The sequence below is a fragment of the Cavia porcellus genome, unplaced genomic scaffold (assembly GCF_034190915.1).
Source record: "Cavia porcellus strain 051 isolate PalLab524CR breed Dunkin Hartley unplaced genomic scaffold, mCavPor4.1 scaffold_1, whole genome shotgun sequence".
In the NCBI taxonomy this organism is placed as follows: domain Eukaryota; kingdom Metazoa; phylum Chordata; class Mammalia; order Rodentia; family Caviidae; genus Cavia; species Cavia porcellus.
The window spans coordinates 40,635,423-40,651,293 of NW_026947484.1; the positions used below are offsets into that span (position 1 = coordinate 40,635,423).

General features: G+C 38.0%; 2 protein-coding genes across 6 annotated transcripts in view; one reads left to right on the forward strand and one right to left on the reverse strand.

The window, feature by feature from the left end:
* The window catches only part of Fancm (FA complementation group M), a 55,850-nt gene extending 42,712 nt beyond the window's left edge, over window positions 1–13,138 (forward strand). For both annotated transcript variants that reach the window (XM_013154743.3, XM_063247090.1), the window contains exons 18-23: window positions 952–1,108; window positions 2,870–2,976; window positions 4,018–4,413; window positions 9,338–9,713; window positions 10,889–11,180; window positions 12,198–13,138. In XM_013154743.3, the coding sequence (XP_013010197.2) occupies window positions 952–1,108; window positions 2,870–2,976; window positions 4,018–4,413; window positions 9,338–9,713; window positions 10,889–11,180; window positions 12,198–12,336 (1,467 nt within the window). In that variant the 3' untranslated portion in view covers window positions 12,337–13,138. The remainder of the gene's footprint in view (window positions 1–951; window positions 1,109–2,869; window positions 2,977–4,017; window positions 4,414–9,337; window positions 9,714–10,888; window positions 11,181–12,197) is intronic.
* Window positions 13,139–14,756: 1,618 nt separating this feature from the next.
* Mis18bp1 (MIS18 binding protein 1) overlaps window positions 14,757–15,871 on the reverse strand; it is a 40,574-nt gene continuing 39,459 nt past the window's right edge. For all 4 annotated transcript variants that reach the window (XM_013154695.3, XM_013154693.3, XM_063247113.1 and 1 more), the window contains one exon: window positions 14,757–15,792. In XM_013154695.3, coding sequence (XP_013010149.1) covers window positions 15,689–15,792 — 104 coding nt within the window. In that variant the 3' untranslated portion in view covers window positions 14,757–15,688. The remainder of the gene's footprint in view (window positions 15,793–15,871) is intronic.

The following is a 15,871-nucleotide window of genomic DNA, read 5'->3' on the forward strand; positions in this document are numbered from 1 at the left end:
GCCCAGTATTCAAATATTTGAAAAAAGTTCTTAGCGTCTTTTTCCTCTGGTCAGTTGTTTTGGTTTATAGTATTTTTTCTGGCAAAAAATAATTAGCTTTTCAGGAAACTTTTTATCAAAAACATGCAGCAGTCTGACCTGATGACTTATATATTACTTTACTGAAAAATTTTCAGGAGTAATTTTATTTTGTTTTGTTTTATTTTATATCTGTTTGAGACAAGGTTTCACTGTGTAGTCCAGGCTGGCCTTGAACTCACTTTGTAGCCCAGATTGGCCTCAAATTGGAAGCTATTCTATCAGGAGCAATTTTAGACTTACTACTTCATGATTTCTTGCAATTTTTTTCTTTAAATAGACATATTACTTGATCATTTCTTCTTGCAGGTTTTTTTCTTTAAAGCATTAATATAGCTAGGCCTGGTGCTAAGCACCTGTAATTCCACACTTTGGGAGGCTGAGGCAAGATAATTGCAAATTTGAGCCCAGCTCTGGCAATGTAGCAATTTAATGAGACCCTTCTCCAAATAAGCACAGTAATTTTAAAAAAGGGGGTTGGGGATGTAGTTCAGTGTGAAGTTATGGACTGTATCCTTGGTGTTAGGGGGGAAAAAGGACATTGACAAGAAATCTATTTTGCTGAGAGGAATAACCTCTGTAGCACAGGGGATAACTGGTTGATACTTGTGTGTTTCAGGGTTGCTAGCAGAGAGGATTTTGAACATTTACAGCATAAAAAAATTCTAAATGTTTACATGACGGGGAACTGGTTGCCCTGACCTGATCAATACGTATGAAACGCATGTGTTGAAATGTCACACTGTAACCCCATAATGTACAATTCTGTCCCAATTAAAATTTTTAAAAGTAATTAAATATCTTTTTTCCAGAACTGAAATCTTGAAAGATAATTATCTTCTCAAAGGTGTCATGTTTTCTAATTTGTTTTAGCATGTCGCTAGGATGTTTCTGGATGATGAAGCAGAACTTTCTGAAGAAGATGCACAATGCGTTTCATCAGATGAAAATGATGACTCAGAAAATGAACAAGATTCCTCGATGTTGAACTTCTTAAATGATGAAGCTCAACTTTCACAGGCTGTAAATGGTAAATGTTACACACTTTCTAGAAATCTTTGCATTGTTGCCAGTGTGCTCATATTTAAACATTTTAAACAGTTTTCCAAAAAACTAGATTTAAAGGGAATTATATTTGGTATGTGAAAAATATTTACTTCATAATTTTCATTTAAATTCTATAATGCTTGCTTTGTTTTAAAATTGATTATTTATAGGCTTCTGCTTATTCAAATAATTTTTTCCTGATTGACCCAGGCAGCTGAAGTATCAAATGTTTATTCCATAAGTATTTGTTCCTGCTACATGCTTTGTGATGTTTGGCAGTTGAGAAAAATATTCCAACAAAAAAAAGAGGACAAAAAGCTTTACGTGTGACGCTTACATTTGATGGAAGGAGATAGTACTGTCTTTGTCATGTAAGGGAGGTTTGCTTTCAGAAAATACTGTCTTTGAGCAGTGCTTGAACAGATGTTGGATAGCATAAATAGAGAGGTGTGAAATATTCCCATTGGCTTATCAGATAGTTTTCAGTCTTCCATAGATCTTGCCATGTATTCTGCTCTGGCAGTCTCTGATAATGATTTAAGCAGCCAACTTTTCTAAATATCCATGAATTTTAAGCATAAAACGTTGAAGGACAGAGTTCTCAGTACTATATCCTTGATACTGAGTGAAATTTTATGCCCTTAAAGGGAGTGACTTTTGCAGGTTTACAGCTGAAAGGCAAGAGTATGTCCAGCCTACTCAGGATAGCATTCTGACTGGACTGAGGGAGAAAAAGGGAGCCAGAAGTGAGATCAAAGACAGCGTGCGGCCAGATCATGACCTGACATCTCTAGGTCGTACAGTGAGAAAGTCCAGCGGTGTAGGGAGAATAGGAGGGCAAGTATGAGGCAACTGCTGTTCCAGCCAGAGTGAGGTAGAGGCTTCTGCAGAGATGCCGCTGCAGGGGACGGAAAGAGTGGATCTAGGTAGGTAAAGCTGACAGGATTTTCCGATGGACTGGGGAGAGAGGAATCCGTGGACTGGGGCAGCAGGATGGACGCAGCTGCTATTATCCGATATTGAGCAGGCTGCAGATGGAGCCCTTTTGGATGGAGAGAGATCTAAATCGCCATGTTTAACAGTTTATTTGAAATGGGTATGATTTCAAGGCTTTTTAAAAAAGTAATTCCAAATTTAAATTATCTATGCTATCTAATTTTTGAAACAGGGTCTCACTAAGGTGTCTAGGCTGGCCCCAAACTTGGGAGACCCCCTGCCTCAGCTTCCTAATTAATAATTGCTAGAATTACAGGTGTGTACTACCACACCTGAATGGCTTTGCTTGCTTGCTTGCTTGCTTGCTTTCTTTCTTTCTTTCTTTCTTTCTTTCTTTCTTTCTTTCTTTCTTTCTTTCTTTCTTTCTTTTTTTGAGATAGGGTCTCACTATGCAGTTCAAGCAGTTCAAATTGAACTCACTTTGTATCCCAGGCTGATCTCAAACTTGCAATGATTCTCCTGCCTCAGCCTCCTGAGTGCTGGGATTACAGGCATGTGCCACCATGCCCAACTTTTCTTTTTCTTTTTTTTTGCTCCTGGAAATTGAACTCGGGCCTTGCACTTGCTAGATTACTGTGCATTTTTGAACTAGTGGTTTTAGATGTCTTTCAGTATATAATAGTATCTTTTATATGAAATATTTTTTCAGTTCTGGAATGTAAATTTGGAATGGGGCAAAGTTAAATACTGAGCTAGTTTTCTTTTAAATAACTTTGCTATGTTAACTTAAATTCTTGTCTTTACTTAGATTCCGAAATGAGAGCTATTTACATGAAATCTTTGCGTAGTCCCTTGATGAGCGACACGTACAGAATGCTCCATAAGAAGCATAACATTGTAAACATTTTCTCACAGGTATGAACTTACAGAAATAATAATAATTCCTCCTGACATTGGAATCTGTTCCTGGTAATGAAGCATCTATTTTGTTTCTAAACTGAACCATCAGCTTATCTGGGGAAATTTCTGCTGTTTTAGGAAGGTGAACTAAATGAATTTTCAAGATCCCTTTTAGTCCTAATTTGGTCAAGTCATGTTTTTTTTGTCTTTTTCCTTTTTATCGGTACTGGGGATCGAACTCACGACTGCCTGCTTGCAAGCCATGTACTTATGCCGATGAGCTAAATCCCCAGCCCCTAGTCATCTTTTTTTAAAATTTAAACTAATTAGAGTAAAAAATTCCAATTAGGAGAGTGTTTTGATTAGCTATAACATTAGACTTTAAATTCCCATACATGTCATAATTTTCTTAAATTTTTTCATAAAAGTGTTTTATTTAAAATTATAGATTATCTTTCACTTATGGATGATATTTCTTATATTTCTATGTTTATTCACCATGTTTGGCTTAGTAATGTGGTCATTCATATCTCCGTACTCACACTGTGCTTATTAAATAGCACTCATTGGGGGCTGGGGATTTAGCTCAGTGGCATAAGCGCCTGCCTTGCAAGCAGGCAGTCGTGAGTTCAATCCTTGGTACCGATAAAAAGGAAAAAGACAAAAAATAAATAAATAAATAAAAAATAAATAGCACTCACTGTAACTTTTATTATTATTTACTTTTCTGGGTGCCTTACCAGACTGTAAAATTCTATAGTGTAAATCATTTTCTGCCTCCCCTTTACCAACTTTCCTTCATAAAGAATGTAGTGAATGGGGCTGGGCGTTTAGCTTAGTGGCATAAGTGCCTGCCTGGCAAGTGCAAGGTTGTGAGTTCGATTCCTGGTACCAAGAGAAAAAAAAAAGAATGTAGTGTATGTTAATGGAACAAATGGCTGACTTTTAAAGTTAAGTTAAATAAGCACTAATGCTTAAAAGAATACATATGCATATACATATCTGTATATATACACATGGTACATGCCAAATGTATAACTTATGTTTTTATTACAGATTCCTGAACAAGATGAAAGCTACTTAGAGGACAGTTTCTGTGTTGATGAAGAGGAGTCTAGTAAAAGCCAATCAAGCGAAGAAGAAGTTCATGTTGATTTTAACTTAATAACTAAAGATTATCTTATGAGTGGGAGTAGAAAGTACACAACCCGACGTGCAGTAAAGCTACAGCAGATGAAGGTGAAGCAGAGTTCTGCACATTCAAAAAAGAAGTTATCTAGAATCATTCTACCAGATGATTCAAGTGAGGAGGAAAACAGTGTAGCTGGTGAAAGAGGATCGGATACTGTGGTTAACTCAAGCACAGTGGACAAGAACAGTCACCGGGAGGATCTTGTGGATCTAAAGCCTGCTGAGGCTTCGGTGCAGCTGGAGGTCCTCTCTGATCCAAGGGTAAGTCAGGCGCCAAAGCAGAGACAACAGACGCCACTTCTTCTAGAGGGTGCGGCCTCTGAAGTCTTGGGCATCAGACTTCAGAGCCATAGTAAAGCCAAATCCTCCTCATCACCTTATGTCACTAATGAGTCACAGAAAGAATGTGGAAAATTGCCGCTTCAGTTGAAGGTATGGATGAATTTAAAGAACAGAGCCTAGGGGCTGGGGATTTAGCTCAGCGACATAAGCGCCTGCCTTGCAAGCAGGCAGTTGTGATTCGATCCCTGGTACCGATAAAAAATGAAAAAGACAAAAAAAAAAAAAAAAAAAAAGAACAAAGCCTTTATGTGTTGGCCAAAAAGGTTTTGTAGTGGGAGAAGGAAATTGTTTTGGGGTTTGTGTGTTGTGTGTGTGTGTGCACACATGTGCATGTGTGCATGTGCTTTTTGGGGGATGGTGGTGTATAAAATAATTAGGTCAAAGAAAACAGCAAAAATATTTGTGCCGAGCATGGTGGTACCTGGCTATTCCCTCCACTGGGGAAGCTGAGGCAGGAGGCTCAAGTCTGGTTTAGGCTCCACAGCAAGATCCTTGTCAGAAGACAAAAAGAAAAAAGTTTTCTTCAAATAAGAAAATGATATGCTAACTTAGGCCATTCGTAGGATATTTGTTATAATTTTTAAATGCGTTAATCGTTTTCTGTCATTCTGTCAGGAAGTATGATAATTTTATCAAAAGAAAGTAGGAAAGTGAGGGGCTGGGGATTTAGCTCAGCGGCATAAGTGCCTGCCTTGCAAGCAGGCAGTCATGAGTTCGATCCCTGATACTGATAAAAAAACGAAAAAGACAAAAAAAAAAAAAAAAGAAAGTAGGAAAGTGGTGCTTCTTGCAAGATGAGATTAAAGAAAGTTATATGCACAGAACTGATTCCCAAATACTTCAGGTCTGGAGCTCTGTTTTGCTTTATTTAGGCAAGGGATATGGGAAAAGTACAGTTTCCTTCATTTCTTTGCAGATTGTTGCCAGCTAATCAGTTTTACCTTTTCCTTCTCTTGTGATTATTAAAAGAATGGTGAAAGCCATTTTCAGTTTTTAAGAGTTCATAGTAAGTTTCCCTGACTTACTCGTTCCAGGAAAATGTTCTAAAGTCAGATTGCTTCGTAAGACCAACACCTTTGACACAGATATACAATGTAAAGCATAAAAAACCCACTGGGAGGTCTGTTCGTATCTGTGAAGGTTGGCAACCCCAGTGTTGGTAAGTCAGGGACACACTAGAATAGGCATCCAGCTGTAATTAATGATTCATTTCTTTGATTTTCATCTAAGAGTGAGATTGAACATAGATTTTTTAAATGACGAAAATTGTATACAACATGATGTTTCAAAAAACATACATTGTGGTTGGCTACTTAACATGTGGAAGACCTTACTACTTATTTTTTGTACTGAAGACACTTCAAATCTATTCTCTCCGTGATTTTTTTTTTTTTTTTTTTGTGGGGGTGGGGGGACAGGGTCTTACTGTGTAGTGCAGGCTGGCCTTGAACTCATTTAGGTAGCTCAGGCTACACACAGCGATCCTCCTACCTAGGCTTCCTGAGGGCTGGGATTACCACACCTGACACTTGGGTGATTTTGCAAGAGTACAATACATTGTTATTAACTGGAGTCACCATGCTGTACAGTAGGGCTCTGTATTTATTCCTTCTAGCTGATTGAAGTTTCCTGTCATTTGACCGGTGCCCTCCATCCTGTCACCTGGTAATGAGCATTCTCCTCTGCTTCATCCCAGGATAACACAGTCCACTCTGCCTTCGCGACATGACCAGCAGTATCCACACAATGGGCCTAAAAGCAACCTGTCTCCTGGTTGTGTTTGCACTTACTTCTTGAAGACATGCTAGGAGAATGCTGACTGAATTGAACCTGAGAATGGGACAGAACATAATTCTTTGAGTTTCAATGTTTGATCTGTAGTGTAAAGACAGTGATCAGGTTAATAATGTGAGCAAAATACTTTGCAAAATAGCAAGCAATATCATTTTAAAGAACATTTCTTATATTTCTTGACTTCAGTGTTATGTTTAGAAAAGCATATTCTACTCTAAGATAGGTACTTCCAATATTTTCCAGTTTTTCAGTGGCCACTTCATTTATTCTTTTATGCTTTTTGAAATTAAATAGTAAAAATATATTTTAAATATTATTTCTGAGTTGTTAGGATGTCCATCTTAGTTTCGGGTATACAAAGTTGAAAAGAGTGTTGTTCCCATCCTTACAACAAAGAGTCAGGTAATGTACAAAATCATAAATTTTCTGAAAGTTATTCCAGAGCTGAGTTTGTAGGGAACCGGCTGAGCTGATAGCTAAGGAAAGAAGGGTATCTTCAGTGAGAGACTTCACCAGTATGGGGCAATTATAAAATCTAGAAAGATTCGGCTAAAATTTAAATGAACTGCAGAAAGAGAGATTTTTCTAAAACAACTCCAATGGTTGCAAATATGGAAAATGTTTTTCAGACTTTAATTTCTTTTACCAATATTATTTGCTTTCTTTCCTTTTTGGATCATTGCTTGCTGGTGTATAGAATTAGAATTGATTCTTGTGTGTTGGTTTTGTTATCTTGCAACTTTGCTGAATTTATTAGCTTTAAATTTTGAGTGAATTCTTCACAGTTTTCTACACATGAGATCATGTTACCTGAGGCAGAGGAAGTTTACTTCTTGCTTGCCGGGTTTTGGATGTGTTTGTATTCTTCATTTCTCTGGCTTTATTCCTAATTTCTAAGTTGAGTTTACTTCTCTGGCCAGATCTTCTAGTCCTGTGTTCAGAAGAAAGGTCAAGAGTGGGCCTCCTTGCCTTGTGGCTGTAGGACAAGCTGTATGATGCCGGCCACAGGCTTTTTTTTGCATACGGCTTTAGTTATGTTGTTGTGCTCTTAGTTTTCCTTATGCTGTATGGGTGTTAGAATTTGAAAAATGCTCTTTCACATCTGTTGAGTGTGTGTGTGTGTGTGTGCATATGTATTCCTTTCTTGTGTTAATATAATGATTTGTTGATGCGAACTTTTGAAACTGCTAAATTTGATTTGCTACTTTTTGTATTACTCTCATACGGGATATTGATTTTAGTTTTATAGTGTCTTTTACTGTTTTCAGTATTGGGGTATTACTAACTTCATAGAATGAGTTCAGAGAGTCTCTCTTCAAATGATTTGGAAACCTTTGGTACTGATCTTCCTTGAATGTTTGGTAGGTAGAATTCATTAAGGAAGCTATTTGCTACTCGCTTGTTCTTTGTTGAGAGATATTTGATTACTAATCTCATCTCTCCGTACTTTTAAGAAAAGCAGGTTCAGTACTAGATTTTTTTCTCCATATCAGCTTTAGAATAGTAAGTTGCTTTACTAGCATTCTCCAGCAGTAGTTTGTTTTTATGGTACTGTGGATTGACCATAATGGCCCTCTACCACTGAGCAAAGTCCTCGGAGCCCTTTTATTTTTTATTCTGAAGCAGTGTCTCATCTCACTAAGTTACTCAGGCTAACTCATAACTTCTAATTCTCCTGCCTCAGCCTCCCGGTACCAAGAATTAAGGGCGCACACCACCATGTGTGGCTAGTCTTCTACTGTTAAAAATAGTCATATAACAAATAGCCACACATGTGTCTTGTCATATTTTGCCAGAGAAGCTGTGGGATGGATTCTCTGAAATGGAGTTGCTACAGAAGGTAAATGCAGGTGTGGTGGTGTCCGCTACTGCTGCCATCTGCAGGGGACTCACACCTTTTTCCTTCTAGCAGCAATGCACAAGAAGTGTTTCTTTATGTAGCACCTCATCAGCAAGAATGTGATCAATCAAGTGAGCATATAGTTTCAAGTTGGTATTTTTATTCCAGCAACGTTTTCATATAGTTTTCATCCGGCTCCATATGCCCATATGATTTATGTGCTTTTTTTTCCTGAGGGCATTTAAATTTTGTTTGAGGTTTTTGTGGACCATGTGGGTACCATGTGTACATATTTTGGTGACAAATTCATAAGGCTGGAGGGCTACTTTATTCTGAGAGTCCCCCCCCCCCTTTGAATATCAAGATTGACCATGTTTTGCTTTCTCTTTGGACTTACACTGAAATATATAACCTTTTTTGAGAGTTTGAACACTTGGCACTGTACATGTTCCCCATGGCTTGTGCCTCTATGAAAAGAACTCATGCTCAATAGGATTTGGCGGATAATGTGCTAAGCGAAGCTGGGTTTGTTCTGGCTTTTTTTCCAGGATTCTCACTTTTTTTTGTTTTTCAGTGCTGGGATTGAATTGAGGCCCTACAGATTTTGCAAGTGCTGTATCACTGAGCTTTTATCCCACCCCAAAATACTGATTTTTTTCTTGAGATAAGTGTTTCATTATATTGTCCAACTCTCTGTGTAGCCCAGGGTGGCCTTGAACTTGTGATCCTCCTACCTCAGCCTCAGTGTACTGTATTTATTGATGTGGGCTCCTATGGCAGCTCAAAGTATTTTTAAGATATGTTTTTTAGGAGCTGGGGAGTATTGTTCAGTAATAGAGTGCTTGCCTAGCATGCATGAGGGTCTGGGTTTGATACCCTGCATTGCAAGAAAAAAAAAAAAAGCCCAAAAAACCAAAAAAGTCCATGTTATTTTGGAGGTTCAATTTTCCTTTGAAGTCATTTCCTCACATCTTCTACTCTTAGCTTTTTTTTTTTCTTAGCTTTTGTTTAATTGTATCTTTGTAATATATTTTGAGTTGTAACAATGATGACTTGATTCTTTAGTTACATTGGTTGTGCTGAGGACAAAAAAAAAAAAAAAAAAGAAACCAAATATCCTTTGCAAGGAGAATCAGCATGCAGTGTGACTGAGTTCCAGGTACTCACATAGTGTGACCAGATGGTGATCAGTGTTCTCTGCTCTTTCAGGTGGATCATGCTCCAGAGGACCCTAGCACTTCAGGGCCACACCGATCCAATGCAGGGCCTCATTTGGCAGAGCCACACACTTCTCTTGGATTTGCACAGGAAGAAAAAAGAACCTGTATTCTTGTAGATAGTCGTGAAATCACTTCTGGTTTCAAAGTAATTTCTTCCCTACGAGTAGCGCATGGGTTCCATGTGGAGGTCTGTCCTCTTAATGGCGGTGACTACGTTGTGAGTAACCGCATGGTGGTGGAAAGGAGGTCTCAGTCTGAGATGCTGAATGTGGTCAGCAAGAGCAAGCTCATTAAGCAGATCCAGCACCTGCAGAGCATGTTTGAAAGAATCTGTGTGATCGTGGAAAAAGAGAGAGAAAAAACAGGTTGGTACTTTAAAATGTCTTTTTACAAAATGTTGAAGAAATGTGATTGTTATTACTTCATTCTTTAACTGTCAAAGGTGGGAAACTCTTAAAAAATAAATACTTAAGTCATTTTACATTTTAATGCCATTACATTTTTCATCAGTCATTGTATTAAATAATCTAACGAGAATTAGGCTAGTGAATTAATCAGACAACCTTTTCAGGAACCCCAGGAAGGATAAGACAGCTAAGGAAGACAGTAGTAGGGAAAAGGAGGATTTGGGAGGCGTTTGGAAATCAGGATTTGCAAAGGTTGGTGGGAGTTGAGAATTACTCCTAGCTTACCAATTTGTTGGTGGTGGGGAGGTGTTAAGCAAGGTGCTGGTTATTGAAATTATAGTATAAAAGAAACAGCAGGTTTGAAGGGTAAGGGATGCTCAATTTTAAACACTTTGAAAATTTTTGAGTTTGAAACGGATAACTAGGATGCATTTGGAAATGCAGTGCTAGTGTAACTGTTAGGGAATTTGCACAGTAACTATTTAATGGTGTGGGGAATCTCAGAGACTAGTAAAAAGATGGTGGCATATGGATTGATCTCTGGTTTCTCTGTAGCTAAGTAATGTTGCATTGACAAATCCCTCCCTCTTCATGAGAGTGTACTAAGCATTGATAATGTACATGCTTGCTTGCAGGTGCATATTATGAGGGTTAAGTGAAGTCATGTAGATGAAAGCTACTGTGGAAAAATTGAAGGGTTATATATAAAAGAAAATATTACAGTTTACATAAAATGTTGGTTTGGGAATTGGGCAACTTTTACAATACAGGTAAACCATGCAACCTTGAGTAAGTCACTTTTTCAGAGACCCAGTTTCCTTTTTTCTTTTGTTAGTGCTAACATAAAAAATCAGAGGTGAATAATACTGTCTTTGTCATTAGGCATATAAATTCTCACTCACCATTCACTTTCCTATGTTGACCTCAGGGTAAGACACTTCTAAAGACCATTCCTATTTATCTCTCAGATATTTGAGAATCACTTTGAAGTTTTAGTTGTGAGGTTTCTCATTAGTAGAAAGTGGCAATAGTTTGTTCAGTAGTGTAGGTTTTAGGCTTTTAATAGTACATATGGATGAAGCTATTCAATATTAATTACTAAAATTTGTATTTTCTTAAATATAAATATTTAGGAGAGACATCAAGAATGTTCAGGAGAACAAAGAGCTATGACAGTCTGCTGACCACCTTAATTGGTGCTGGAATCCGAATTCTGTTCAGTTCCTGCGAAGAAGAAACTGCAGATTTGTTAAAGGAACTGTCTTTGGTGGAACAAAGAAAGAACGTCGGTATTCATGTCCCAACAATGGTGAATAGTAGTAAATGCGATGCACTTCAGTTTTATTTAAGTATTCCCAATATAAGTTATATAACTGCATTGAATATGTTCCATCAGTTTTCATCTGTGAAAAAGATGGCTAACAGGTATGTCTATTTTAGTAATACTTTAAACCGATTGCTTTTCAATGATTCTTTGCATTTTGTAGAATTTAAACATTTTCAAAAAGAGGCATGGCAACTGCTGTATTCTGTTCTGTAAAGTTTCTTTTGACTGCTTGCATTAGTTACTGTATGAACTGAGGATAACAGTGGGAAAACTGGACAAAAGAAAAATGGTGTAGCATTGCTGTGAGGGAGTTTAGAGCCCTATGGGGAGACAGACTGAACAACACTACATTTGACCTTGCGTTCTGACATTTCTGGGCCATTCAGTTCTTTAACTAGAAAAATATTCAAGTCGAGAATTTTTCTAGTTTTTTTTTCCTTGCAGTGTTGGGGATCAAAGCCAGGTATATGGTGAGGGCTGCCTTTTGGCTACATAACTTCATGGATGGGATAGCAATTGGGGGAGCACATGTAGGAGCAACTTAGCACCTCTTGAGTCAGGCCCAGAGAGGGAGACTAGGGTGCCATAATCCCTTATAAGGACAGCACTAGATCCAATAACCTGAAGATACACCCACCTTTTTTTACTTTTTTTTATCGGTACCAGGGATTGAACTCACTACTGCAGGCTTGCAAGGCAGGTGCTTATGCCGCTGAGCTAAATCCCCAGCACCCACCTTCTAATATGGCTACTTTGGTGTCCACATTCCCAACACATGAACTTTTTTTGGTGGGCACAAACTGTCTTCAAACCACTAACAAAGGGGCACTAGGGTGCCAATGTATGAATTTTAGGGGACCACCTATGTTTAGTGCATCGCAGATGTCGGAATCTTTATTTTTGCTGATTGGTGTTTTTTAGATAAGAATATTAAGTTTTATTAATCTTTTTTTTTTTTTTTTTTTTTTTTTTGGTACTGGGGATCAAACTCATGACCTCAGGCTTGCTAGACAAGCACTTACGCTGCTGAGCTAAATCCCTGCCCAAGAATATTAAATTTTATAAAAGCCAAAGATTTTAATATAATGTTTTGCTCTGTGCCATTTATTTTCCAGCTCACCTGCAGAAATCTCCATGTATGCACAAGTGACTCATCAAAAAGCCGAGGAAATTTATAGATACATTCACTATGTATTTGACATGCAAATGTTACCAAACGATCTTAACCAAGATAGACTGAGATCTGATTCATGATCAGAGCACTCAAGATGCTGTTACTGAATTCTCACAATACTAATGCACTTCAACCATTGTGGTTTGTGATTATCAGTTTAAAACATGTAAATATTTCCTTATGACTTAAAGATATTTTTTGTATTTTTATTTATATGCAATATATAAGTTATTAAAAAAGGGAATGTGTTGTGCAATATCATTTTGACTAAAGTATGAAACTAACCTTTTTTTTTGGATCTCTTTTTGAGGCAGCATTTCACTATCTGGTTCAGGCTGGCCTTGAACTCACTTTATAGCCCAGGCTGGCCTTGAACTTGAGGTGATCCTTGTGCCTCAACATCCTGAGCTAGGATTACAAGTGTGCCCACCGCACCCGGTCGAAATTAACTTTTAAAATTAAATCAACATTTGTTAAAAGTGCTGTTGAGGGTAGTTTAATAACCAGGTGTTATGACTTATGACTGGGTCTCTGCAAAGCTTCAGTTGGTGTTAGGTGGGGCTTTTCATAGGTGGCTGGATTTAGTTTTTGCGGTGCTAGGATCAAGGGTGTGTGATTACTAAATTAGTCCACTGATTGGTTTGGTGAATTCAGCATGTAGGTGATAAGAAGACCCACCTCTGGTGCGAGCTACCTTTCTTAAGGGTGCGCAGAAAGAGGGCTGCTGTGGTCGCTTTTCAGTTGCTGTTTGCTTGCAGTTGCTTCTAAGCTACTTCACTGCCACAGACTGCTTCTCCTTTGTGATGCCATTGCCTCGGAGCCAGCCGACTATGCACTGAAACCTCTACAAACCGTGAGCCAAATAAACCTTTTCTCCTTTAATTTGGCGTGGGATATTTTATCTCAGGAACAAGAAAGCAACTAAGATACTGGGGTTATGATGGAAGTTGAGCTGTCGGATAAATGACCCTGTGCAAGGAAATAAAATTTAATTGAATGTTATGTCCACCAAAGATAAGGTCAAATCGTGGTAACGTGAACTTCAAGGTACATTGTTTTTGTTGCTGAAATACATTCAAAGGCAGAGTTTTGGACTTGGACCTGGAAGGCTGCTTTTTCTGTATGCTGTTGAATGTGGATTTGCCTTCTGACGCACTGTACCACTGGCAATGGTCTTGCATGTTTAAGATGAGTCCATGTTTGTATCTGCAGTGTGAATGAGGCCCTCCCTTCTGCTCCTTGTCTGGTGAGAGGCTATGAAAAAGTCTGAGAATGTGATCTGCGTGCTCGGCCGCTGGGTCCATGCAAAGCTGTGGCGGGGCCACATGCTTCTGGGGCTCAGTCCTGTGCATGCATCGCCACACACATACTATGCACAGACCATGTGCAGTTAAGTAGCCTTTAATTAGGGGCTATTTCCCCCTCCACCCAGAGTCCTTCATTTCCTGGTGACCTTACTTTTCTCTCATTAACACTGTTGGGTAGTTGAACCAGTCACAGTATAGCACTGTGCTCATTTTAGACTTGATAGATACAAGGCAAGCAGAGCTCAACTAATTCAAATTGCTTTTGTCTTTCCTCTCATATAATAACAATGAGGCTCAAAAATAAGTCACAGGGTCCCTCCAAACCTGCACACTGACCTGGATGGCTGACCTTGCACAAGCCTTCCCACGGGCGACCACACGCTGTCAGTTCTCTGTATCCTCTTATCCCACAAAAAACTAACATGATGGGAGAGAAGTAACACACAGGATTTCATTTATTTATGAATTATAAATCATCCCGGTTGCAGTTGCTGCTTATGTTCTCCTTGGCATCCCTTAACAACGTAACCCTGATTAGAAGTCCTACTGATTATTTTGTCCTTGAGCCTTGAGTCTTTTGGTTTTCTACATTTAAGTCTTCTCTGGAGGTCACTTACCTTAAGCATTATTGTTAGCTTATTTTTATGACTAAATAGAGCTGGGACCACCAGGTACCTAGTAGCTGGGGTAGACTAGAAAGAAAGTTAAGTCAGACTCCCTGATCAGCCTCAAGCCCAGGTCGAGTCAAAATGCTCTGTTGGGGGCGGCGGGGGGTGGGGCGGGGAGAAGCTCTGTTTGGGGTTTGGTATAACCTTAACTTCCAGATCACTGCCCATTAACCTCAGACAACACAGCATCCACTGGAAACTCAGGTTCGACAGCAGGTCTTTTTAAAGACCCTCCACAACAGTCCTTTCCTTCTTCCTATCCTCCATCTACAATGATGGAGGGTCCTTGGGACAGGAATTATCATATGTAGTTTATAGAAGGATCCTATAGTGATGGTGGAAGTGCTGGTTGTTACTGACTAAAATTCTAAAAACAAAAAACTCACTCAAAGACATTATTTTCTACTAAAAGTTCAGGTATTTTTTGAGGAAATTTACAACTATTAACAGAATGGACATTTGTTTTCTTTCTCTGGACAGTTAAACACATACACACCAAAAATAATAACTCAGAAACAAATCCTGTAAAAGCAAACTAACTTTATTTGAACAATCTAACTGGAAAGAAAGGTAGGTGAATATATACTATAACCAGAGGGAAGATATTTTATGTCAATTTTAAAAATATAATTGGTAGAATAAGCTAAAAGTTTATTTCTAAAGGAGCTATTAGTGAAAGAAAAAGGGTATTTACTGTAACTTAATTTGATTCCTTATAATAATGGACCTATTAACTGAATGACCGATCTTTTGTATATTTTTAGTCTTTTAAGACAGGGTCTTGCTATAGTAGTTCAGGTTGACCTTGGACTCACTAGGTAGACCAGGCTGGCCTCAAACTTGTGACTGACTTGAGGTGTATGCCACCATGCCTGGCTAGTCATTTTAATACTGAGACCAAAGTTAAACTAGGTTCATTTATGTAAAAAGCTACAAAATGCAAGTCTATTTTCTGGTTCTATTTAATAAAACAGTGAAGTATTAATTCACAAGTTTCAAGAGGAAACAATCAGGAGAGAAGCATGTCAAATGGTTTCAACAGTACGTAATACAAACATTAGATCAGTTATGGCTTTAATATCTGGTAGCAGAAAAGTTAAAATTCAGTAGTCACCAATCCAACCCTAGGAAATCTGGAGCACAATAACTAGTTTATTTAGGACATGATTTTATTAAAGCAAGCAGACTTGAATACTTGAGTTGACTACATACATTTTAATATTACAACCATATTTACAGAAAACACAAAACAATTTTGCTTACATGTTTGATAAGCTGCAGCAATGAGGAATATTTTAGAATATTTTACTTTGCATGCAAACATGAAACCTTTGGAAAAAGAATCCACATTTTCATATGGACCTACATCATAAAGAAAATACATAAATATTTTCTAAATGTAGATACAAATATACCATCTGTTTTTCATGAGAATCCTGGAAATCAGAATCAGAAATCTATGCAGAATCAGAGTTTGAAAAATAATAATCTTTCTCTTCTTCATCTAAAGATTCCATAGCATTAATGCAAAGTTTTCCAATACCAGACTTTTCACCTAAATCTGTAAAAAAGAAGTTTAGTACAAAGGATTAATAAATTTCCAAGTAATTTCAGTGAAGCTGAAAACATCTGTAAGAAGC